General features: G+C 39.3%; 1 protein-coding gene across 8 annotated transcripts in view; it reads right to left on the bottom strand.

Annotated features, from left to right (window-relative positions):
• Window positions 1-831: 831 nt before the first annotated feature.
• PPP2R5E (protein phosphatase 2 regulatory subunit B'epsilon) overlaps window positions 832-26,321 on the bottom strand; it is a 146,881-nt gene continuing 121,391 nt past the window's right edge. For 4 of the 8 annotated variants that reach the window (XM_070593988.1, XM_070593989.1, XM_070593992.1 and 1 more), the window contains 9 exons: window positions 21,326-21,456; window positions 21,148-21,207; window positions 20,035-20,143; window positions 18,584-18,637; window positions 18,429-18,479; window positions 16,535-16,654; window positions 12,704-12,831; window positions 10,547-10,633; window positions 832-5,602 (listed from right to left, as the gene is read on the bottom strand). In XM_070593988.1, coding sequence (XP_070450089.1) covers window positions 5,503-5,602; window positions 10,547-10,633; window positions 12,704-12,831; window positions 16,535-16,654; window positions 18,429-18,479; window positions 18,584-18,637; window positions 20,035-20,143; window positions 21,148-21,207; window positions 21,326-21,456 — 840 coding nt within the window. In that variant the 3' untranslated portion in view covers window positions 832-5,502. Of the gene's footprint in view, window positions 5,603-10,531; window positions 10,634-12,703; window positions 12,832-16,534; window positions 16,655-18,428; window positions 18,480-18,583; window positions 18,638-20,034; window positions 20,144-21,147; window positions 21,208-21,325; window positions 21,457-26,321 lie in introns of all 8 variants that reach the window. The other 4 variants (XM_070593986.1, XM_070593987.1, XM_070593990.1 and 1 more) reach the window with 1 other exon arrangement.

A 26,321-nucleotide genomic window follows, 5' to 3' on the forward strand; every position in this document is an offset into this window, starting at 1 on the left:
GTTACGCTTTGAAACTCAGAAATGCTGAATTTACAAGGATTTTTCTCTCCCCAGCCCAGCTTAACTGAACATGAAACATTACTGGTTAACTCTACATGGTTCCAAATCTGATGTGATTTAGCCGAGACACCCAAATGCTTTACAAAGAAAGTATCTCATGTTTGATTAAAGACGACACTCTCTCCTCATGTCACGGGGAGGTCTACGTTCCCTCCACCTGATTCTGAGCAGGCCCTGTGACCACTTGACCAACAAAATATAACTTAAGTGATGCCATGACAGTCTCTGGGCCCAGGCCTCAAAGAATTGGCAGTTGCCACTTGCTGTCTCTTAGAGCAATCATTCTTAGAATCCAGTTGTCATGCTGTGCGGAAGCCCCGTAAGGAAGCCCTATTAAGGAGGCCCATGTCACGAAGAACTGAGGCCTCCGGCTGAACCCCAAGCAACAGCGAGCACCAACTTGCCAGCCATGTGAATGAGCCATTTTGGAAATGGGTTCTCCTGCCTCGCCTGATAAACCCGAGTGGACACTCAAGGAGCAGAGACAAGACGTTCTTGCCAAGTCCTGCACAAACTATAAATTTGTGAACAAAATAAATTACTGGGTTATGCTAGTAAGTTTTGGAGTGGTTTATTACACAGAATAGACACTGGACCACTCCCCAACATTAAAAACCCCTAATCATATGCTGATTTTCTCAAGATGAAGGCCGGAACATAACAGCCCCATTGCCTCACAGCTAAGTTGATCTAATCTGTTATTTGTATGGTTCAAAAAGGCCATTAAGGTCAGAAAGAAACAAACAAAACAAACACAGCCAGGCACCTGAAAACTCTTCATTGCTTCTTTATTAGGATGCGCCCACAGTACAGAGCCTCTCACACATCTGTGAAAGGGGAAGGTTACATTTCTCTTTGGGAGCACCATCATTTTTGTTTCTGTTACCACTCTGATGAAAGTAAATCATTTTCAAAGAAAGACATTTTAAATTCCAAGTGTTTAAGACTCAGCTTGCATTTTGTTGTGTTTGAAAAGGAAGTAGCATATTTTAGCCAGAGCTGGAAGATTGTTTTGTGGCATTTTAACTTTGATGTGGATCAGAAGTCTTCGATGTCTGGTTGAACCAGTTTATAATTTTCATATGCAACTTTTCATATCAAAAATGTTTCATTTTTACCTCTACCCACAAACAGATGCTGTTTAAAAAAAAACACACACACACAGCTAAATTTAAAACCCATCATGAACCACAGCATTTCTAACAGGGAAAATGAACTTTTGCTGCCCTCTCCTGCTAAAACAACGAAATACTAAAATACCAAAAGATTCATGAAGCTAAAGCGAAATCCTCAAACCAAAGCAATGGACATGTCATTCTCATTATACCTCAATCAAAAATCAGACGACAACCAGAAAATGTATGGGTAATATTTATATTTGAAAGTTCCCCATTGATACATGAGGTTTGGATTACAACTTATTTACAGTAAGTGATTTCAAAAAAAGCAAAGAAAGAGAAGGGAACGAAGGGAGGAAAGAAGGAAGGAAGGAAGGGAGGGAGGAAGGAGGGAAAGGAGGCAGGAAAGAAGGCAGGGAGGAAGGACAGGAGGGAGGGAGGAAGGAAGGGAGGAGAAGAAGGGAAGAGGGGAAGGAGGGAAAGAGGGAGGGAAGAAAAGGAAACCTATATTCATAGACATCATAATATGGGATGTTTATTTCCAAAAGAGATACTACTGCTGCTATCGTGCACAAGAAGCAGCACAAATTAACATTCCACTAGATCAAAACTTGCTCAACTTTCTCTCAAGATGCACAATCCTTTTAGCTTTTCAAAATTAAATACTGAGAAATATAAAATGCATGGCCGATATACCTACTACAAAACTCCTTTGTGGCTCATTCCTTAACTCCACTCAGAGAAGCAGCTGAGCCAGAATATAAAAATAAAAATATTGATGTGCAAATAAAACATCACTGATCATGTCTTTTTGCTATAGATGACTGTCACTTTGTGATAACATTGGTAATAGCATCAAAAGAGAGAATCTCTTCATTTCCTGGGCCAGGTCAGTGCATCCAATTAAAGGGAAAAAACAAAACAGGAGGAAAAAAAAAAAACCCCAAAAAACTCTGAACACTTAAAAATGCCAATAACATCCATACATCTTCCCTTCCCCACCCCCCGACCCCCACAAAAAAATACAAAAGCTTTTAAAGCTCTAAATATACTTTTTTTTTCTTTCCATAGTGTGATTGAGCCTGCGGCTATACGTTGAAGTATAGCAGGTGCAATTACAAGCAAATCCTGGCTCTGCACCCTGGACTGTCCCACGCACAGAAGGAGGTACGAAATAAATTAAACCCTTCCATTTAGGCAAGCAAGCCCAAGATGAAGGAGAATAACCCTGCTTGTGAGTATCCAACGGCATCGAGGGTATTATTTATTTCTCACTTTTTTTATTTTTTATTTTTATTTTATAAAAAACAGTCAGATGTGAGGGAGAGCAAAATATAATAAAATTTAAGAGGACAAAAACTAGACACTGAAGGAAAACAACTGGGGACACTTGCACAATGAGAAAAGGAATGCATGCTTGATTCAAAGGATGAGATGGGTCATTTCACTCACATGGTTGTTCAGGCCCACAGCCTAAGGCCTCGCATCATCCTAAACCACAGGGTTTTTGTTTGTTTTTTCTTCCAAAGACACTCTGAATCCTACCCCTGAAACCAATATGGTAGGGATAAGGTTGGAGTGATCATCACTCACTAACTACAATATTTGCTATTTAAAAAATATATTTATATATAGTTCTGGAAATTATGAAGCAAACAAAATATAACACAAAGATGCTTTTGTCACAATTAACTCAAGTTGCAGCAACAGCAGAAACGTGGGACAGGACAGAGAGGGCTGCTGCAAATGCAGCAAGTACGTCCTTAAATATGTCACATAGTGCGACAGTCAGATCACCTCAGTTACTCTGCGTCACCGGACACAACATGACAAATGTCACATTGTCACTTTCAGTTAAAAAAGAAAAGACAGTGTTTCTTCTCAGAAGTTGCCCTATGCATTTTAGACATATAGCTGTAATCGCCTCTTTAAATATGTCTAAAATTTGGCTTTATTCTTCTCGATTTGGAATGATCAACATACAAAATTGACATGAAGGATATCTGTGTAGTTCTCACCTAACTCTGAGGATAGGGTAAGATGCAAGAAGGGATCCTGGTCTTTCTCATTTCAAGTGACTGCATTTCATTCTGATTTTATAAACCTATGATTTAAATGTTCTCTAACTAAAGAGATGAATTAATGGCAAACAACAGATTATATTGTCAAAAACAAATGTAATACAGAGTCAAAACTAACAGGCTAAAATCAAAAGGGCTAGAGGAAATGATTTGTTACGAATTTATTTTTTGTCTGTGGTACTTGAACTTGCACCTTTGCTCCAGCACTTTCAAAGTAAGTTCTCTCATCTGTGGCAGCCTCTGCCAACCTTACATGGAATTCTCATTATTGTTCTTTTTTAAAAAAATCTATTAATTCCATTAAACCATGTTGTGTTTGGCGTTGCATATGACTCTTTTACTGCTGTTTCTTTCTCAGAATTAACAATGCCAAATTTTTCTTTTGTTTTACAAAGTTATTGAGATGACAATATCCATAATTAGCTGGCTTTACACACAAACTGTGACCTGATAATCCTGAAACACTTGATAGGGGAGAAAGGTCTGCGGGTTTTTTTTTCCTTTTTCTTGGAAACAATAAAGCTGCATATTCTACTTTCTATTTAAACGGAAGGAAGAAAATATACAAGCCATATTGATATATTATTTCTATTAAGAGCAACAACAGTTCTTATGTTCATGTTGGCTACTATCACAATTCAACACATGAACACAGAATCAGCTCTCTACCACGAATACTGCTGGAAGTGATGGTTTAGGATTATCAACTCACTGCTGCCATGTCCATAACGAGCAAAAGCATCCTGGAAACAAATCCCAAAACATACATCTTTCAGTACATAATAATGCAACCGCATTAGGTAAGTACACACTGTACACAAGATTGATCAGCATTTTATCTCCCCAAGATGTAACACTCCACCTTTAAATACAAAGCAGAGCGCCAATACAATATATCTATAATACAGCCCTAGATTTTGTTTTGTTTGTTTTTTGTGTTTTTCTTAAACAATTTGGTCACAATGCACCTTTGATACAAAAGCATTTTTAAACTTTATTATTAATACTCAGGACATTAGGAATTTCCAGATTTTTTTCAGTAGCATTTGTAGAACCACTTTTGGTAACAAATACAGTAGTTAGGAATACGCATCCAATTCAGAATGCATAATGCTTATCCTGAATCCTTTCTGGCTAAAAACAGGGCTGGCGCTGGGACGAGATATAGAACGAGAATCTACAAAAAACACTGTAACAGGTTTGTTTTTTCCCAGAGGCTACATCCTCTTTTGCTGGAATACTTTATAAATACGTATTAAAAAGTAAGGCAACAACTCCAAACAGTCCAAGCTGTTTGCTCAACTCTATTCCCAATCAGATCCAAAATCCTGGCTGTCAATTTCATGGTTGTAGTGTTTAGTGTTTCTCTCTCTTATTTCAAAATGGTCCAAAAGGATGTTTTCTGACATTTCTAAAACATCTCTGGTACGTGTGTTCAATGATGTACGCTACTAATACTGGTCAGGTACTGAAGCCTAAGATGTCCCAGTGCCTGTTTTCAAAGGATTCAAGACATTGATTTGGATTCACCATAAACTGATAAATGAATCCAACATTCCCTTCCCTACTATGTTTATCACCTCATCTCTTTTACTCCTAATTTTAAAACTAAAGGAGTACCAGGACTACCTGGTTACTGGAGAGATGTTCACTCCAGCCAACAAAACTTCTTATCAGGGACCTTTATAATTCATGGCCCCATTCCATGTGGACATTCAACTCATGAAGATGTGCAAAAGGAAAAGATGTCAAATTACAGTCAAGTTATCCAGAGGAGGATGTTATACACACTTATGAGGAAATGACAGTCTTTTTTTCTTCCTTTACTATAAATACATTTAACAGCTTAGCAGAAAGACAAGCTAAATTTAAGATTGTTCACATTTGAAAATTGTTTCATACTCTCTGCTAGTGATAAATAAGGAACTCTCAATAATGGAATTTTAACATAGCAACTTCATCAACAGATCTTTGAAGACTGCTTTCTTTTTTTTTTTTTAAAGAGGGTTAGAACAATGATTACGTTTGCAAAGTTCTGAGAAGTTCATCTACTGTCCAAACTTTGGATTGAAGTCCTTATTCTTTTTCCTTTACTTAGAGACAGGTATATACAGTGCTGTTGTAATAATGAAACAAACGTGAAATCTACTGTAAAGTTGCACAATACAGAAAACTGTTGCTCCATCTCCTACTACATAAATGCGTGACTCCACAGGTTAGTAACGTTGTCGTCATTATTTCTGTTAAGTTGGAATTATCCCATCAGGTCTAAGACCTCTCTTTAACTCCAGATCCTCCAGTTTTTTCCACAACTCTTCACGCTCCTTTTCTTTCTTTTTCTCACTGGGGAAAAAATAGAATACAAGGTAAACAACTGAGAAGGTTTAAAGATATTATCCAACAATAATTGCCCCTTTGACATACTTTTCCCCAGGTAGGTTTTGAAAAGTTTGGCATTAAGCTTATGGGTGTTTTTCTTTTTTGGTTTTTCTCTCTCTTGCTCCTTTTTTTTATTGACATATATAGACATAAACGTAGTATTAATGAACAGAGTAGGAGATGACAAGAATATTGTAAGATTTCACATTAACATTCCTTTATACTTAGCTTAATAAAGAAAACTAACTTCAAAATTACTGAGAAACAAAAATGGGGATCCTTTCCTCGTGTCTGTTATCCTAAAACCAATGGCACACTAGTAATTTTTACTGGGAGTCTAGTTAAAATCTAATTTCCTCTTTGTCTCCAAATAGTTTCTCAAAGAGGTGCCAGAGATGACACTGATACGGAGAATGTCGTAAGTAAAGAAAATATATTTCCTCTTCATTATTATACATTTTTCCTAAATTATGTACACGGTATATGTAAACTCTTTAGCAGAATCTAATCTCAATATCAATCTGACTAGTGATTTCCAGACTTACAGATTTCCCTCTTTGGTAAAATTTTCCAAAAAACTAGATACCCAAAACAGGGTCAACAAATTTTATTTTGCCAAGGACATTTTTATATCACCATATTTTTATAAAATAAAGGATGTTAATTTTAACATCAACCAAGTAGGAAATACATAATCCAAGAATACATGACAATACTGTAAATTAAACAAATTCACAGTGAAAATAATTCACAGCACTGCCCCTAGTTTCCTCATGTTGTGATGAACCAGTAAACTGCAGACCCTGATGACATTTGGGAATCCATAAATTCAGATAATTCCTGAAAACAGGGGCTCTGCCATCTCAGGCGTGGGGGACATGGTCCCTGAGCTACTTACCTAGTAAGGACTGAACTTCAGTTACAGTACATTTACTCGGGGAAATCCACACAGGTTAGGTGAAATCTGTATATAATTCCAGTGTCTCATTTTTTTAATGTCATCATCAATTTTTTTTGTTATACCGATATCTATAGCACCAGAAATTAATCTCCATCCCTCCCCAAAAATCTAAGTAATTTTATATTCTCATTCCATTAGAACCTTGAGGGAACAATTATATAATATGGTAATGAATATTATCATTTCATAATTAATATTTTGGTAATTTAAGCCTTGTTTATACTATAACTACTTTTAGCTATCTCAAATACAATCTGTACAAAATGAATTTCAGTGGGCACAACAGTTTTTCAAACAATTACCTATTTGGTACTTTTGACCCGGAAAAATTACATTTACAGGGTAATAAGCGCAGATGAGATGAGATAATTCACCAATCATTATGGATTCCAGATTCTTAACTGTAAAGCAAGCTGTTTGGTAAATTATCACTTTGGCTTTCTCAATACAGTTTGGGGATAACATTAGGTCAAAATATATGTTATAACAGAACTTTGATTTGAGTACATTTAAAGAAATTCTATAGATCCTGCTCAGTTTCAGGGCACATGATCTTTTTATTTGGAGGAAGAAGGTGGCAAGCAAGGGCTTAGAAACTTTCCTCAACTAACAGACAGCCCAAACACACGTTAGGCTCGTACTGCCCTTAACCTGCAGTTTAAATTAAGTGCTGACATCATTAAAACACTCATCAGCCTGTTACTGAACCGTTTCACTCACACCTTTGATGGCGGGTGTTCTGGCATTCAGTGCCAGGTCCCATGGGGCTTTGCTGCCAGATGAACTTTATGCTGAGTTATCATACATTTGTTATGCTGACAACTTTATCTTCAAAAATTCTAAATATTTCTGAAATAGTAACTGTCACCCCCATTCTTTCCCACTTTTCTCTCTCCCTGTGGGTGGGAATCTTAAAACTTAACCACATTGTCATGCTAAGGATACTGTCAAATTCTCTTCCAATTCCGATTTTACATGGCACTAATGTTGGCGTATGTATCTAACAGTGTCAGTTACTTATTCCACCCACCATTTTCAGATTTTAATACTGAAAAATGTGATCTGACCTGAAACAGTTACTAACTTCCTGCCATCCAGAAGTGAAACCCTCCATTCAGTTCTTCTCTGAGAGTACCAAATAAATCTCTTTATTTTCTTTTCCTATTTCCATATCTAAGGAGAAACCAATGTTTCCATCTATTCAGTACAACTTTCTATTGCTCATTTGACAAAACATTACCCTTGCTTTAAAAAAATCCTTGTCAGAGCCCAGCCCCGTGGCCGAGTGGTTAAAGTTCTGCACGCTCCACTTTGGTGGCCAGGTTTGTGGGTTCAGATCCCAGCCACGCTGTGGAGATGTCCCACATACAAAAAGATAGAGGAGGATTGGCACAAATGTTAGCTCAGGGCTAATATTCCTCAAGCAAAAAACAGAGCATTGGCAAAGAACGTTAGCTCAGGGCAAATCTTCCTCACAAGAAAAAAAGTCCTTCTCTCCTTAAGAAAGTCCACTCGCTATAAGTCACTTTAATATACCAGATCATCAGAATGAACTTCACAGTATCTATTCCTGGTCCCCTTGGCTAATTCCTATCTTTTTCAAGGGTTTGGTCTATTTAGTTTAAATAATAAATGATCAGAAAACAGTTTTATTATTGAAGTTCAATAAATATTAATTTAATTCAACCAATTTGAATATTTTAGAAATAAGGTCTTTCTGATACTCTTTTTTTTAGGAAGATTGGCCCTGAGCTAACATCTGTTGCCAATCTTCCTCTTTTTGCTTGAGGAACATTGTCCCTGAGCTAACATCTGTGCCAATCTTCCTCTATTTTGTATGTGGGATGTCACCACAGCACAGCTTAATGAGCAGTGTGTAGGTCCACACCCAGGATCCGAACCCGTGAACTCCAGGCTGCCGAAGCAAAGCACAAGAACTTAACGACTATGCCACTGGGCTGCCCCTAAGGTTTTTAATGCTCTTAATGGCATTTCACAGATTTAATCTTTATCCAACTGGGATAATAATAATGGGCTTTCAGTTGCTGTGAAAGGAAGGACATCACGTACAATGCACTCTTTAATGGTACGTCACAGTAAGAAAATGTGCCCTTTATCACTTTTACTTGCAAAAATAAAACTGTTAAAAGATTTTAATTTAAGTTTAGGACAAGGAGTGTTATTACAAATTTAATGATCTGCAACAACTGTAAATACAGTAAATTAAAAGTTCTTTAAATCGGATGGCCAGCCCTGTGGCTGAGTGGTTAAGTTCATGCGCTCTGCTTTGGCAGCCCAGGGTTTTGCCAGTTCAGATCCTGGGCATGGACCTGGCACTGCTCATCAAGCCATGCTGAGGCAGCATCCCACATGCCAAACTAGAAGGACCCACAACTAAAAGTATACAACTATGTACTGGGGGGCTTTGGGGAGAAAAATGAAAAATAAAATCTTTGAAAAACAAAGTTCTTTAAATTGGAAGTGTGGCCCAACATATTCCATAATTGATATTTATTCCAATATTGTATAAAAAGTCTCAGCCTCTTCTGTCTACAGTTAAACACTTAATATTCCCTAATTAAGTGGCTTTTCAATATACTACATCCTGGTAATTTAAAAAAATCATCGAGATGGTCCTTTGCCCCCTGCCACCAAACCTTTCCCCTCATTGCTTTTTATCAGTAAAATGCAAGTAGCATTCAAATTCAGGTAAAGCAAAGAAGCAGGGGAACCACAGATAGCCTTGCTCAGGAGGTTCAGCAAGGTCCTGGGTACGAATACTCACACACACCTCTGGGATCCTCTAAGGTCCATGGTTTTATAATATACAAAGCTGACATGTGCTTCTGGATGATCAAAGCCAAACCAGGGGCCCACCTACTAACAAGCTCTCTAGATTTTCCCCAATCTCTCTAAGTACATCAACGTCATGGTCTGAATGCTTGGGCCCCCCCAAACCTCCAAAGGTGACGGTATTAATTGTTGGGGTCTTTGTGAGATGATTAGTTCAAGAGGGAGGAGCCCTCATAAATGGGATTAGTGCTCCTATAAGAGATCTCGCAGAGATTCCTTGCTCCTTCCGCCATGCGAGGACACAGTGACAAGGCACCGGCTACGAAGCAGAAAGAGGGCCCTCATCCAACCATGCTGGCACCATGATCTGGGACTTCTTGCCTCCAGAACTGTGAGCAATAAATTCATGTTGCTATAAGCTACCCATGAAATACCCACATGTGGTATTTTCTTACAGCAGCCCAAACGGACTAAGACAACATCTTTTGGAAAGTTAGACACACTGAATGAGAAATAACAAAATTGAAGAATCACGTAAACGAAATCAAGAAAGGCTTTACTAAGCCATAAGCATTTACTGTAAAGAGTTCAACTGGCTTTTGCTCCCTTTTGGTCTTAAACATTTGAAGATTTGTATAATATTAGACTCTTCACCTCCATGTTCTTTTCACTGCCCTTTAAATCGTAATGAATTTGTTGGGTCCTAGAGCACAAAGTAAGTTCTGGGCCAAAGAGCTAAACCAAAATGGTGCCTCATCCCTCTTGCTGCTGGAGTGAAGAACAACATCAGCCCAATTCTAGCTCCGATAGGTTCAGAATGAGAGAGAATCCAGATGGCAAACTACTTGATGGTCCCCTCCAGTGGGCCTGAAATACCAGTTATGTGCCAGGCTCTTTACCCTGAGGCAGAAGAGAAACATCATTGAAGGGAAGGAGGAAAGCAGCCTTTCTCAAATGGCACTTTGTTACCCAGTGGCACACTAAGAAAGACACAGCTAATGAGCATGCAAAAATGAAGATATAAGGAAATAAAGTTATGCTGCTTATGATTTGGGACGCAATTAGACAACTTCAGCAAAGAGCAGGGAAAGAACTCAATAGTTTTATGCACAGCTGACAAAAAAGCTTTAAAAAGTTACCGCTGACGATCTGACTTGTATGTGGCTGTCAGCTCATCAAACATGGCGCTGTTCATTTCCATAAATGCCTTCAACACGTTGTACACTAATGCCACGATAGCCCTGGGAAGCAAGAGAAAAGGAAACATGGTGGTTAGTCTTAAAAAATGGGATGCTGCATGAAGAAAGCAAAAGCACAACCTTTGTCTGAATGAGCTCCTCATATTGCACAGTTGCCATCCCTTTCTTGTTGGAACAACTACAAATGACCTACAGTTCATTTCCACAGCAAGAAAGTTACACTCTTTACTGTTCAAGGCAAGATATCTTTCTGAGGGGTTGGCAGGATTAGAAAAATAAGAATCTAATTTCACCCTTTTAATTACTGGTACTCGGAATAGACTTGCCTGTGGACACTTGTCAACTTCATTTAATAAAAAGGCAGGTATAAATATAAAGCAACTTCACCCTGAAAAGGAGCACCTGTGGTAGGACTAACCTTAGAGACCTGAATTTGCATAGAATTTTATTTTTAAAATAATATGCATAATTCATCAAAATCAAAAGCGTTCCCAGGGAAACAAATAATGTAAATATATAATTCATATTCGAAGGTATGATACCAAACCCCTGTCAGTTGGGCAGCTTAATAAGAGTTATGGTTCTAGTTGTGATGTGCATTAGTCCATCCACTCCTGTTTAGTCCCCTTGCTGATCCAATACGTATGCCTGTAAGGTAACTGGCAAGCTGGTGATGGCCGCTATGAGCTGTGGAACACTAGACAGCTAAACAGCCAAAATGGCAGCCCATACTTATTAAGTGCAAGGGTAAGCTCTTGGCCAATGTGAGGAGTCTGCCATGATGAGCCTGATATCTTCAGACTAGAGTCTAAAGAGCATTGCCCTTTGCAAAAATATACATTACTTCCATTTTGCAACAAATGTGTTCCAAATACCACTGAAAAAGGCATTGATAAAAGTTAGGCCATATGTTAAATAAGTCATGGGTTTGATGTTTCCAAATCATTTAAAAGAAAGTGTACTAGCTGTGTGGCTTCTGCCCTGCGCACATTAAAAGGAGAACTCAAGCTCTCTTCTGCAGAGGGGAATGACCTCAAATATGATGGGCAGTGATGGAGAAAGGCCAAATACGGTGTACTGAGCAGATACAGACACTTGCTAGAACCAATCTCTAGGGCCTCAAGAAACCATCTACATGATGATACGTACTTGCTTACCAGCTCTTTAATTTTACAAGTTTTAGATATAAAATTTGGCAAATTTGAAAAATGAGAAATGTGGTATTTTACAGTTGTATGCAAAACTTTCAAACAAACATACTATGAAAATACTAAATTGCATCTACTAAATACTAATGCCACATTAAATTTTCTTTCTATTCCATAGAGAAATGCATAGAGCCATTCAAATACAGAATACTTTAACTTTCATAGGACTAGATGTTAAACTTCTCTTTGAAAATTTTAAACTTTTTTTTTTCCTAGAGAACACGTATAATGACTGAGCTGGTTTTTAGGAAACAAATCCTGCTAAAATGCAAATCAATTCAGACCTCTTCGCTCCTTACAGCTCTTCAGTGTTTCCCTTCCATCTACTTAGTGAAGACTCAGGTGGGCCACACACCGCTTTCTAACCTCATCTTCCAGGAACCTCCCCAAAGACTTGGTGCTTTAGTCCTCCCAAACCCACAGGTCTCAGAACTTACGGGTGCTTTTTACATTTTTGGGCCTTTTTATATGATGAATAGACTCACCATCTGAACGGTCTTCACCCATCCCATCCACCTGCCAAATCCCTTCAAGATTCAGTTTGAGCATCACCACCTCATCTATATCCAGAAACCCCTCCTCTCGTTCCAGAGCATCCCCAAAATGTCTGCCACATCACAGACAAGTCAGGACGCCCTTAAATCAACAGAAATTTTAACATAACAGCACTTAAAACACTGTCTTGTAAAACATCTGTTCACTTGTGGGTGTCCCCCATCAGTTGATGAATTTCTAAAAGGTAGGAATTTTTGTCTTTTCACATATCTGATTCCAGCACCAAGCAGAACATCTGGCACATAATAAGCATTGAAGACATTTTATTAAGCAAAAGAGAAGGTCAAAGGAAGAGAGGGAGAGAGGAAAGAAGGGAGGGAGGGATGGAGGAAAGAAACTGAAAACCTACGGATTCCAATGTTCTTTTGAAATCCTATAAAGACTGGAAAACATGATGGGAAGGATGACATTAGAGTTTTCTTCTATCAAACTCATGATGTATTCATTATTCCAATAATAGAGGGCCCTTTCTGCCACCTTTGAGAAAAGAAAAAGAAAATGTTAAGAGAGAGAAAAAGACAAAGATAAAACAAAATTATAATCTCTCCAAACAAAAGTATTTTAAGACCATTTTTATATCATTTAATCAAATGTAAAATTACACATTAATCACACTTTATACTTTTGTGGCTTAAAATCTTTCAGCAAGTTCCAAAATGGTTCATTAATTTGGGGAAGGAAAAGAAGTTTTCCTACCTATTTATTTATACTCTCCTTTAATACTGCCCATTTTATCTCACTCCATATTTTCCCTACACAGCTTGCCAAACTCCAAACACCTTTACCTACTTCTACATACCACACTGTTTTCCCACCACTTTAACCTCCTTCCTGGCTCACCTCTTTCATCTCACACTTCAGATCAACCACAGGACTCAGCACACAGCTGGCATGCGGTCAAGAGGTGCTGAGGAAAACCCAGTTGCCCATCAAAGCAGAGCAGTCACATTCACTAAGCAGCCCCTACGGCCGGGCACTGCGCCTACACTGAGAGAGAATGTACCATTCCCTCCACCATCCAAGGGGTAGGCATCACTGTGCTCGCCACATAGATGAGGACACTGAGGCTCTGAGAGAGACTGGTAACCTGGCCAAGGTCACAGTGCTAGCAGATGGTCAAAGCTGGGACTCGAGTCGACTGCCCAGACTCTTTCCAGACTTCATTTCTGGTCCCTTCCTTTGAACTGGGTAAACCAGGAGAAAGTCACTTGGTCTCTGGACTCAGGGACACTGGCTGTACATACATCTGCTGGCTATCTCAGATCCCTTTCTCTGACCACCATGCTATCAACTGACTCTATGAATTCAAAGGAAGGCCTCAAAAGAGTAATTTAAAATCTCTAAAAAGTAACCTAAAATAACAATTAAATTAAACCAACATCTCAAAAAAGTAATCTAAAATCTCTAAAATGGGTATATATATATATATAGATAGATAGATAGATAGATGGGGAAAGGGAAAAAGTGTGGCCTCTTTCATTCTTACAGATGAAAAAACTATGTTTTAACTTAATAAATTAAATTTACATTAAACTTAAACTTAATGATTTAATAAAATGGTACAAGATGTGCCCACCAATAGACTCTGAGACATTAGAACCTTTCATTTACATTATTCAACTTAGTTCAAAAAAATCCTGGGACTCGTGAGGCACTAGACCCTGAGAGTACAAAGAAAACAATGAATTATTATTCAGTGCGTCCTGTCTGCCAGCCACTGTGCTAAGTATTTCACATACATAGTGTCTCATTTAATCCTCACAACCAACCTACAGAGTAGGTACCATTATTTCTATTTTGCAAATGAGGAAACTGAGGCTCAGAGTAGATAAGCCATTGCCTCAGGGTGACAACCCTAGCAAGTGGCAGGCTCCACAGTCCTGCTCTTCACCTCTTTACTCTCTTACCCCCACTGAGACATTTCCATTCCATATCTGTTCTATCAGATAAATAATAAAGTGCGAGAGGAAAGAATAGGAAGAACAACCTGGATACCGTGGCGGGGAGGAAGAGTGGCAGGAATGTTACACAGGAGGTGGCATCTATGCTGGGCTCTGAAGGATGGAGGAAAGAAGGAAAGGGCATTCCAGGCTGAGGGAATTACAGAGAGGAGGGCAGAGGCACCAACATGGGCAGTGTGTCTAGAAACCATGGAGCGCATGGTGTGGCTGTGGCAGGGAGAGCACAAGGCAAGGAGAGGGAGGGAAGAAGGGGAGGAATGGGGATGAAGCTACTCTGAAACTTACAACTGAAAGGAGGAATCTTAGACCACAGGAGGATGCTAGCAAAGACGTAGGGACCTGGGCTTTTCCTACATCCAGTTATGAGTCTAATGTTGACCTGCTACTTAACGCTAACAAGTTTCCTAATCTCTGTGTCTATCTGTCAATACGTAAAATCACTTACAGAAACAAAGTCGGTATCCAGCAAAGCCCCTTAAAGAGGAAAGGCGTTGTTTATGCAGAGTAAAAATTAACGCGTCTGACACTAGGACAGAACCACTACTTTCCCAGGACTGACTGTCTTCCTGCACACATGGTGGCAGTGTCTCTAATTTGGAGCCTTCTGACCCTAGTGCCACACCTGGGCCAAGTAGTGAGAGGCATCTAGCTACAGAGGGGCATTCGATAAATGTTTGCTGAATGAACCAATGAACACTCACTGAATGAATAAAGAACCTCTGCACTCTTCCTTTCTTCTGTTCTTAGTTTTACTTCTGTCAAATAATTTTAAATTCTTTTTTCTTTCTGCTATGGACTGAATTGTGTTCTGCTCCGCCCCCGTTCCCAGCTAAATTAATATGAAGCTCTAACCCCCCATTATGAGTGTATTTGGAGATCAGAGGTATTTAAGGTTAAATGAGGTCATAAGGAAGGGGTCCTAATCCGATAGGCTTGGTGGCCTTATAAGAAGAGGAATGAGATCACTTTCTCTTTCCACACACACACCAAGCAAAGGCCACGTGAGGACAGTGAGAAGACGGCCACCTTGCTATCATCCTGACAGAAACTGAAAACTAAGGTAAACAATTGGGTGTTTGAGCACCACAGGCCATGTGTGGTATGTAAAACATCTACATAGTATCCTGCAACGGGTTTCTTTTTTTTAAATCTAGACATGTGTTACATCACCTGAATGTAATGATTCATGTTAAGGTTTCTACTCTTTTATTTTGGCTTTGTGGTATAATCACAGAACTGTCATAAGATCACTGACTTGACATACTAAGATGTCTTTAGGTGAAACATTAAAACAACAACAACAGCCAGTATCTCTAACTACGCGGCCTAACGACAGCTCAGGGAAAAGTCCACATCAAGTCCACCAGGTCAGCAGTGTGGTTCTGTGCTGCCAACCACGAGCTGAACGATCCCTTCAAATCGATGGGCAGTATAGAGTCACTTCTCTAGGTCTGTGGTCTGGACCTTTGGCGAAACAGCCAAAGGATAAAACCCAATGTGCTTTCACCCCAAATCACCCTCTTCCCTCCCATGTCGCTTCCACTTCACTGCAGCAATGGCCCCAGCTGAGAAAAGGCTGTCCAGGTTCGCTTCTCTGTGTTCTCCCGGAATGGCCACAAGGAGGCAGAGTGGTGCCACGGGAAGGTGACGGGCTTTCACAAGAAGCTACACCTACTACGTCTACTCCCTATTAACTTGGGATCTTGAGCAAATCATTCTCTGAGTCTTTTTTTTTTTATCTAGAAAATGGCCAAAAAAAAAAAGAAAAAGCCTCATAGGATAACCTGAAGTAGGAATGTATGCAAAGCATCTAGCACAGTATAGAACATGAATGTTTTCTTTCTCTCTGAAGCTTTACTTAGCATTTTCTCTCACACACTACATGAACTCCACCAGCCCACCTCTGATTCAGCTACATTACTTGAGACAAGCGAACCACTTTGAGCCTCTGTTCACATCTGTAAAAATCCTAACACTCTCCCTGCAGGGTGGTCATGAGAATTAAGTTACTGGACAGAAAGCACCATCACAGTGGCTGTCATGAAGTAGGTGCTCAAGTCAAAGGTGGCTATTATTAAAATTATTGCTATCATGTGAGAAAATAGCAAATAAAAGCAAGTAGCTAGCATCCATTATGTTTCTTTCAATACAAATAAAACTTTACCATAATAATAGATGTTGTATAAGCCACTCTGGCCCATGCCTTCCTTAGTACTAACCTGAAAATGGGGGCTGGAGACACACTTGGCAATTTGCTTAAACAAAGGTTCTTGAATTTTAATAAATTGTGAAGGTTCAATCACATCCAATATTTCCTCCAGCTCCCCAAGGAACATGACCTATAAGTACACGGAAAACACAAAATGTCAGGCACTTCATTAAAAAATCCAAATGAACAATGAGGATTCATCAGAGTTTGCACTGTTCTAAGAATAATTTACACATAAAACCAAATATGAACAAATCAGGCATTAATTCATATTACAGATGTTTGTTTCACAAGGAATGCACCAGAGGGTACTTGCTAAGAACAAACTCCCTACAGCATTGAAAATATGATTCTATTTACTTTGGAAAAATTACTCTATGTGGTACATCGATTACATGGAGCAGCGGGCACTGACACACAGTGCAGCCGGGCCCCGGGAAAACAGGAAGCTGTGGGGCCTCCTCTCTCTTGCGATCAACCTAGGTATCTCCCCACCATCTGTATTTTTTAAACAACAGGAGAGTGGCCCTCCTGCATGGACATACGCAAGTCCATCGTGGCACACGCAGATATCGCCAACAGTTACAGCCCCTGCTATGGGGAAAGTGCTCCTCTAGGATACGCCAGCTAACAGAACATACAAAGTCAGAGAGACACAAATGAGCAGCTTCAGCCACAGGCAGGTATCACTCTAACACACACCGACCCAATCTCCACACTTGCACACACTTACATACATACACAAGGCACATGCGCACAATTGCTCACTATCGAGCACAGTGAATCTTGTGGCCTCAGCACCATGTGCCTCAAGAAGCAGAGCCTTTAGATGACAAAATGGAGCCAAATCAACTGTATGGTCAATCGTTTTAAATGTAACGGAAAACTGACAGAGAAACAAAAACCAGGTACCCATTTAGGCATGAAAAAATAACTACCTTAGAAAAAAATTAGGTATGCAATTAAAATATGAAAAATGACAATGTTTTCCTATCTTGAGATGCAACTGGGTGGCAATGCATACTTTAATTTTACCTAATGGGTATTAAGAAATTAGACGATTTTCTGAAATTGTATACTGTAGGGTTTTGGAGAACTGAAGCTGATTTGAGAAGAAGGATGTTTCTGTTAAGAGCAAAATATAGTAGACTCTTGCCATTTGTCAAGATACATACAGAAGTTCTTCCAAACTACTCCCAAAATGTAAAACTAACAGCTGACCTTTTTGCCTGGGGCCATTTTCCACATGGTTTCTGACCTTGCAGGAAGAGCGGATATGGATCTGGGGTCCAGATAGGCTCACCTCCAAGCTAAGAGCTCACCCCTCCACAAAAACCTCACAGCGCACATGCCCAGGGAGGTCTTGGCAAAAGTAAAAACGATGGTAGGTTGGAGATTTCCAGGGCCACTGTGAACAGCTGAAACTAAAGGTCTGTAACGTATTTTAAGATTGCACATAGTTAAGTTCCCAATTACATGACGCTATAAAGTGGGTATTTGGGCAAGTTGCTCTAGCATCCGTTATAGTGACAGCAAAACTTCCACACTAGGAAGGTGGTCACTAGGAAAGTGACATCAAGAGAGCTAGACAGTTGGACACACGACCAGGCCCTGACTTGGGCTTCCCTGGGGCTGAGCAGCACTGGGATAAAAGTTCAGGGTTCAGGAATCAGGGAAGCAGATTCCAGCCTAATGACTATCCTCAGTGCGTGTGGGCAGGCTATTTACCCTCTCAAAGTGCCAATCTCCTAACTAGTAAAATGAGAATATTTAAAGTCCTGCCTTAGAGAGCTACAATGAGGATTAGACGAGATAATGCACTTTTACACACGCTTATGAGCTCAGTGCCAGGCCCTCAGCGGAGTATTTAGTAAACTATTCACATACTGATATGAAGCACTTACCTCTTTTTGACTACATGTTTTGGGCCAAAATTTCATTAACCCCCTAATAACCTAAAATATAAAGGAGAAAAACAAATGGTACTTAATTTTTCATATACACTCCAGGAATAGTGGTCTTTTCTGAAGTTTTTTGAAATTATGGAAAAAATACTTACTGGTTCTGTGAGTGAAGGATCTTTCTCCAGAAACTGTACTATACAATATGCCAACTAGATAAATAAGAAATGAAAAACAAAATTGGAAATTCTATATACTAAGGGCTCAAAAGACATATTTTTAAAACGTCCTAAAAAGCTTCCAGACTCCGATCTTAGTAACTTCACATTCAATTCACTTTAAAAATAAAATATATATAAGGCAAAATAAAAAGCTACTTTTTCAAGCCAAAGATTAACACTAATAAGGCTCCAGGGGAATTTTTTTTAAATAATGTTGGGACACGAAGTACCCAGCTAATGAAAAGCAGAGGTGAAATCTCACATTCAGCATATTGAAAGCATCTCATCCACAGTGAGCTAGAGCTCATGGGCCTCCTTTCTCTCTTTGCTACATCAACAGTACTGGCTTCTACTGTGGTTCCAGAAGAATCCGAGATGAGATGATGGCACTTTCTAAAAACCGTGCTGAGTGCCTGAAAAGGCTCATGCAAACTAAAGCAGCTTCATGGAGATAAAACGTTGTACCTGCCACAGTCAGAAGCTGGAGAAATATGACGAGTTCTGCATCAGATGCTAACTCATCTAGGTAAAGATTCTTTTAAGTGATCACGAAATGTGATATCCTATTTCAAAAACTAGAGGCAAGATTTGTAAAAGGGCTCATGAAGATTCTTGGACAAGAAATCCACTCTTGTGAAACAACACTTAATGGTGTTCTAAATTAGAAGCATATGGACTAATTTTTCCTCGAAATACTGAATTTCACATTTAAAGAGGAACACACTGCTCAGAAAAATGTGTTACATTTTTATGTAAACTCAAAACATTCTCACTGAGGGGAGAGGAGAGTCAGAAATTTGAAATACTAAAATTCAAATGCCACTATCAGTTATGTACCCCGTAGTGACATGTGAGGCAGTGTTAGTAAGGAAATTAGAGTGGGGAAAAGACAGGGTAGGCTTTTTAAAGTAACGGAGGATAATAATAAAAAGATCTGAAAATACTGATTGATTTCCTCGTAAGAGTGTTTATTTGTGAATAAACTACAAGAGGGGGCAAAGGGCAGTGGATAGACTAATGCAAAACGAGGAAGACATAAATTATTTAAGAACAGGCAAAAATGGTTACACATGTCCAAAGATCTAAATTTGAAAAGCACATGTACATTTTATATTATATGCAACATGTTCAATAGATAATGGTGTGAACTAGGGTGAGTCACCTAAGTTCTGTGTAAAATGAGATGACTACACAAACGCTCCTCCCACTTAAAAAATATTCCCGTGGTTCTCCTATGCATAGAAAAGAATATACACCTTTTTATCCTCCTTGGGGAGTATTTTAAACTTTAACAAGTCTTTTATTTTTTTTTAATTAAGTAAATACGAATAGCAAGAAACAGTGGGTTTGCAAACTTGACTTCCAAAAGCAGTTGTACAAAATTCTACCTGGGCATGGAAGAGGGATAAGCTCCTGACAGTGTGTAAAGGGATCAACACTTTCACCAGAAACTGTTTGTGTTCTGCCTTAAGAGGTAAAGCGAAGCCATTGATAATACTGGGAAAAGAAAAGAGACACGAATTAGCAACGTTACCACAACAAGCTAAACGGAGACAAACTCTTCTTTTGAGATCTCGTTAAATCTTCATCAGTTAACATGTGGTCCAAAACAACCCAAAAGCCACCCTAGTGGCATTCAAGACTTCACAGTTACTCAGAAGAATACACTTAAGTAAAGGGAAAGTTTAAGAGAAGAAAACTGGCTAATGATGCCCCAGCAAAGGCTCCTGTAACCTCACACCTCGCTGGATCGTTTCCAAAACCTCGTGTATCTACTCTTTATTTTTCTTTTCCTTTTTTCCTTCCCCAAATAATTGCCTGCCCTGCTCACTTACAACCCTTTCCATTTGCAGACATCATTCCTTCCTATCCCTGAAATCTCTGCTCAAACCAAGAATACCCATGGATATGGAGCCTGCCTAGAGGTCGCACCTCCCTAGGTGTGACTCTCTCTACATGACTCCACCTTCTTTTTCTCCTCAGATTAGGAGGAGAGACCAAGTAATCACAATGTCCAGTTACATTAGCCGCCCTTGTGTGTAGAAACCTACACAACAGCTGTCTCTTTCCAATTAATTCCACTACTCTAGGCAGCAGCTGTTCAAGAACTACACCTGGGTACACAGTGCCTGGGAAATGGCAGTCTTTCCAATTTATTATAAACTTACTTTCAAAAGATATGGCAAAAGACAAGTAGCTAGAAACTAATAAGAATAAGATGTTTTGGAGTAAATGGCCTGACTGCAATTAGATGTACTGTCTCTATAGCAATGCATAAACTGTTCGCTCTTTCCATCATTCCAGTCAAGTTAGAATTGTGCAATTGGGGAACAAGAAATTGCATCTCGTAGAGTCAGTTGGGAAACACATTGAAAACAGAAATGAGAGTCCCTGATGCAGACACAGCAAGAGATCTAGGTCAGCGTGACCCTGTGCCACCTGAACCTAATTTGCAGAATGACAGTCACCTGAGATTAGCAATTAGATAAAAATGTGCTTACCTTCCTAATATTTCCAGCAGTTCAGCTACACCATTGAAGTGTTCTGTTTCATAAACAAACCTTTAAAAAAAGAAAGAAAGAATAAAGTCAGTACACTCTGTTCAAATGTTTGAGGTTTACTTAATACTTCTACAAAACCTCCAACTCTGCTTCTCCTTCTCCCCCACCCTCCACTTACCTTAGGAAAATATTGTTAATCTGTTTTCGGATAAATGCTCTAAGACCAAGAAACTTGCCATAAATTCTGTGTAAGACTGTTTTTAAGTAGTCCCGTTCCCGAGGGTCTTCACTGTCAAATAGCTCCAAAAGCTGTCATAAAAGAAAGACAGATTAGCTGTCAAAAGTGGTTTCAGGAAAGGATTTAGGATTCTGCCACTCGTTATTTAAAACCCCTTCCTTCCTTCCTTAAAAATTTACTGAGTATCTATTATGTGCCAGGCACAGTGCTAGTCTTTGGGAATACAGTGACAAAGTCAGAAAAGGGGCTTATATTCTAGTGAAGAGATGCACAGTAATAACAAGAACCAGAACAACAATAATAATAACAGGTAACACACATATAGCACTTAGCATGATCATCAGGCAATTTTCCCATCAGGCAATTTTCTAAGCAATCTACTTTTACATTAACATTTCCCATGAGGTAGTTTTATCCCCATTTTACAAATGAGAAATCGCAGTGTAGAGATGTTAAGTTACTTGCCCATGGTCTCACAGCGAATAAGTGGTAGAGCTGGGATTTGAACCCAAGCAGCTGAGGCCGTAGAGTCCATTATCTCAACCACTGCCCTATTATAACATAAGCTACCTACTGGGCTTATGTTCCAAACATACAGTTAAGATAAGCCTTCAGCTCTACCAGAGCATACAGGCAAATGAAACAACCTAAACCAAAGCAAACGTCACAAAGTCCCCAATGATACTGGCAATGTTCTCCTTCTGGATCTTAGTTCTTGTTACATGAGTGTGTTCATTTCGTCAATATTCATTGAGGAGAACATTTACAATTTCTGTATGTATATTATACACGAATAATATTTTTTAAGTTCCCAATCATTTGTAATCTAAAGTCAATAACTGAATCCTGTGAAAATATGTCAACCCAGGGGCTGGCCCCGTGGCCGAGTTGTTAAGTTCGAGCGCTCCGCTGCAGGGGGCCCAGTGTTTCGTTGGTTCGAATCCTGGGCGCGGACATGGCACTGCTCATCAAACCACGCTGAGGCAGCGTCCCACATGCCACAACTAGAAGGATATACAACTATGTACCGGGGGGCTTCGGGGAGAAAAAGGAAAAAAATAAAATCTTTAAAAAAAAAGAAAGAAAGAAAATATGTCAACCTAAAAACTTGTACATTAATGTTCATAGCAGCATGATTCATAATAGCCAAAAAGTGGAAACAACCCAAATGTCCATTTGCTCCATTTCTTTGGGGGATGATAAAAATGTTCTGCAATTATAGTAGTGATGGTTACACAACTCTGTGAATATACTAAAAAACACTGAATTGTAAACTTCTTTTTTTTTTGAGTAAGATTAGCCCCGAGCTAAGATCTGCTGCCAATCCTCCTCTTTTTGCTGAGGAAGGCTGCCCTGAGCTAACATTCATGCCCATCTTCCTCTACTTTATATGTGGGATGCCTACCACAGCATGGCTTGCCAAGTGGTGCCATGTCCACACCCGGGATCCGAACCAGTGAACCCTGGGCCACCAAAAAGGAACAGGCGCACTTAACCGCTGCGCCATAGGGCCAGCCCCTGAATTGTAAACTTTAAAAATGTGAATGTTATGGTATATAAATTACATCTCAATAAAACTTTTTTTTTAAACGATAATAGGCAGGTTCCTGTGGCTGGAGAACAAACTTGGAGACTGGTTTGAATTTTACTGAGTTCTTCAAACATTCATTATCATCACAATAAAGCAAAACTCATGGTTCTAATGTTGACTTATAGCAAAACATTTCAAGAGCACACAGACAGCATACAAATGCACACAGGCTACCCTAATTATCAAAAAAAGCTATCAAGACATACCTAAGCACGATTTCAGGTGATTAAGACATGAGCTTGAGACTGACAGCAGAAGAATAACTCAGTGGGCAGTAATTAAATAAATTACGTACTTTTGTTTGGTGCTTTTCTTTGAATAAAAGACAGTTACAGAGAAAAAAAACATCGCCCTTTGAATAATGGCAGGAAGCACAAACTGAAGGACAGTCTTCAAAAATAGGCAGTGAGACACAAGCAATTTCTGGCAACACAATGCCATCCATTCATTCATTCAAAAAATAAATATTTCAAATAAGTATGTATACCTATTAAGAGCCAACTGCTGGGCAAGGTGTCAGGGATACAATGATGAGTAAGACAGACACAGTCTGCTTTCACAGAGCCTAGTCTAATGAAGGATACTGATAAATAAATAGCATGATAAGTGGTTCAGGATGTTATATAAACACATAGCAGACATATCTACTCTATTTGGGAGAAGTGGAGTGATCAGGGAAGGCTTCTAGAGGAAGTGACATCCAGGCTGAACATGAAGAAATTAGGAGCTGAGGTGGGGAAGTGTTCATGGCACATACAGTGTTCAATAGCACACACCTTCACCAGCTGCCTATCCAAACAGAAGAGGCTGTTAAAATACCTGCCATCTCTCTGCCCACTTAGCCATGCAATCAATCAACCAACCAATCAATCTTTGTATGTGCCAAGGATTGTCCTCATTGCTGGGCACACACACAGTAGTGAACAAACTTGGAGTCCACAGGGAAAGTAATGAGCAAGTCAACTAGGAATTTCCACAGGAAAGAGTCTAAGAAAGATATGTGACTCCTATGGGCCAAAAAGGCCCCAGGGGCTCAGTCTCTCTTATCTACTACGTGCATAAAATGACATCAGATCTCTCAGCTAACCATTCCGTGCTAATGGAAACAATTAACCTTTTGAGTTCTATTTTTTTCATTTGGCTTCTATTTTTAAATGTAAAAAACGGCTTAATGAGTAATTTGCAACCAACATAAAAGGTTTGAGGGGGTGTACTGTTAGCAAAACTTGAATCAACTATGCTTACGTAGTGTTAATCTCAAGAGTTTAATGAAACTATAATAATTAAACAAAAATTACTTAACTAATGTTTTCATTAGGCCCTCAAGGAAAATGCATTACAAGGCATCTAACTTGAGTCATTTACAAAGCCACAAGCATTATATATCTATCATGTTCTATGAGAAAGAAAGATGAATGACAGTGTATAAATTCTTTTCTGCTGCTCTATAGAACACACTCAATGATTTTATGATGTATGAGACAACAGTATAATAGTGCACAGGGCAAAATAAGGGGGAGTAGGATGAGCTTTGATTTCCAAAACAGAGTAACATGTGCGTGCTTAGTCAAACACTCCCCACAAAAAAGCAATGAGAAATCTAATCCAGCATCTGTAAATGCCTAGGTGCGTGGTGCCTCCTACAATATGACAGGCAACTTGTTGTCTAAAAAAGAAGCTGGAGAGTTTCCAAAGTGATTACAGAGCAAAGACAGACCTGGCAATGTGCTGACTCCTAGTTTACAAAACCAGCCTTCCTGAAGCCAACAAACAGGGAGGAACTGTGTAGCGATTTAGCCAAAGAACCCTCCTTTGAACCTCATAACAAACCTACAGTGAAATGAGAAGGGCACATGAAAAAGACAGCAGGGGTCTTCCAGATAGACATGAGGGATTGACCCTCTATCCTCTAGAATCCTCACCGAAATGAAGGTACAGGAATAAAAACAGAAGAAGCCCCAAGGCAGAGAGGATTGGAGGGCAGATTAGACAAAGGTGCACACTTTTCAAAGACAGAAGGTGGATGGCAAGGGGTAATTGTCTTAGGTTTCCTCTTTCTCCACTCTGCTAACTGTTTTTCCATTCTGCCTGCAGGGAGGGAAGCCAACAAGAAGCAAGCCAATTCATACCAGAGAACCCTTAAAAGGCTTACGAACTGAAGGCATCAGATATATTTGGTGGCAAGGTTGTGAGGAGCTAAACACAGGAGGACTGGTTGAAAGTTTGTAGAAGGAGTAACAAGACTTCCCAGATCCCTGTCTCGTGCGGTGAGCTAAAGATCTACAGTCAAAGTCTGGAGAGAATAAACGAGCAAGTCTCTAGTTTTGAAGACATCACACACAGCTAAGTGAAGCACTTACTGAAAATAATGGGATTAAATAAAACCGCATGATGAAGAGTGAGACCTTTGCCAGCCGCCTTCCGTGTCTAAGCTTCCCATTCTGGATGAGGCAGAAGATTAGAAGGTCCCTTTTCAGGGAAACTGACAACCTCAAGAGGAAACACCTACAGACATACTAATATCTGAGGGTATCCAATGAAACAGTAAGGTCTAATGTGCCAAGTGTCTCCCACACACGCATGCATGTACACACACACACACAGGTTCTAAGAGGCTTTTTGATAACTGACATGTAACTATAAATATGAAGTCAAGGATCACCAGATATTCTAACATAAAAGACAGAGACCAAAACAAACAACTATAAAGAACTCAGAGGAAATGGCCACAAGGGAAAGAGGAGGGAAAAAATGCAAAAAAAAACCCTATAACATCCTCAGAAATAAATAAATATACTGGATCTCTGAAACAAAAACAGAATGCTATTACAGATGAATATTCAGAAAATACCAAAGAGCTTTTGAAAATTCAAAATGTAACAGAAATAAAAATTTCAGAAGGGGCTGGAACATTAAAATGAGCAAATCTACCCAGAAAGTATAACCAAAAGACAAAGATAATACATAGAAGAAAGAAGATTAAAAAATTTGAGGATCAATTCAGAAGGTGCAACACATGACTAACAGGCATTCCAAACAGGTATGGAGATAGAAAAACAGAAAAAATGAAGAGAAGGAAACTATCTGAGGAAGAATTCAATCCAATTTTCCAGAAAAAAGGACATGAGTTTCAATGTAGACAAGGGCCATTATCTCCTCTGTACAATGAATGAACAAAGACCCACAGCAAAGCACATCCCTTTGAAGTTTCTGGACACAGGCGACAAAGAGTAGATCTCAAAAGCTTACAGAGAAAGCACGTCACTAGAAAGGATAAGGGGTTCAGCTGGCACAGGCCCTCTCAATACCAACACTGGAAGCTAGAAGACAGTGGAGTAATTCCTT

This window comes from Equus przewalskii, chromosome 25, assembly GCF_037783145.1.
Source record: "Equus przewalskii isolate Varuska chromosome 25, EquPr2, whole genome shotgun sequence".
Lineage (NCBI taxonomy): Eukaryota > Metazoa > Chordata > Mammalia > Perissodactyla > Equidae > Equus > Equus przewalskii.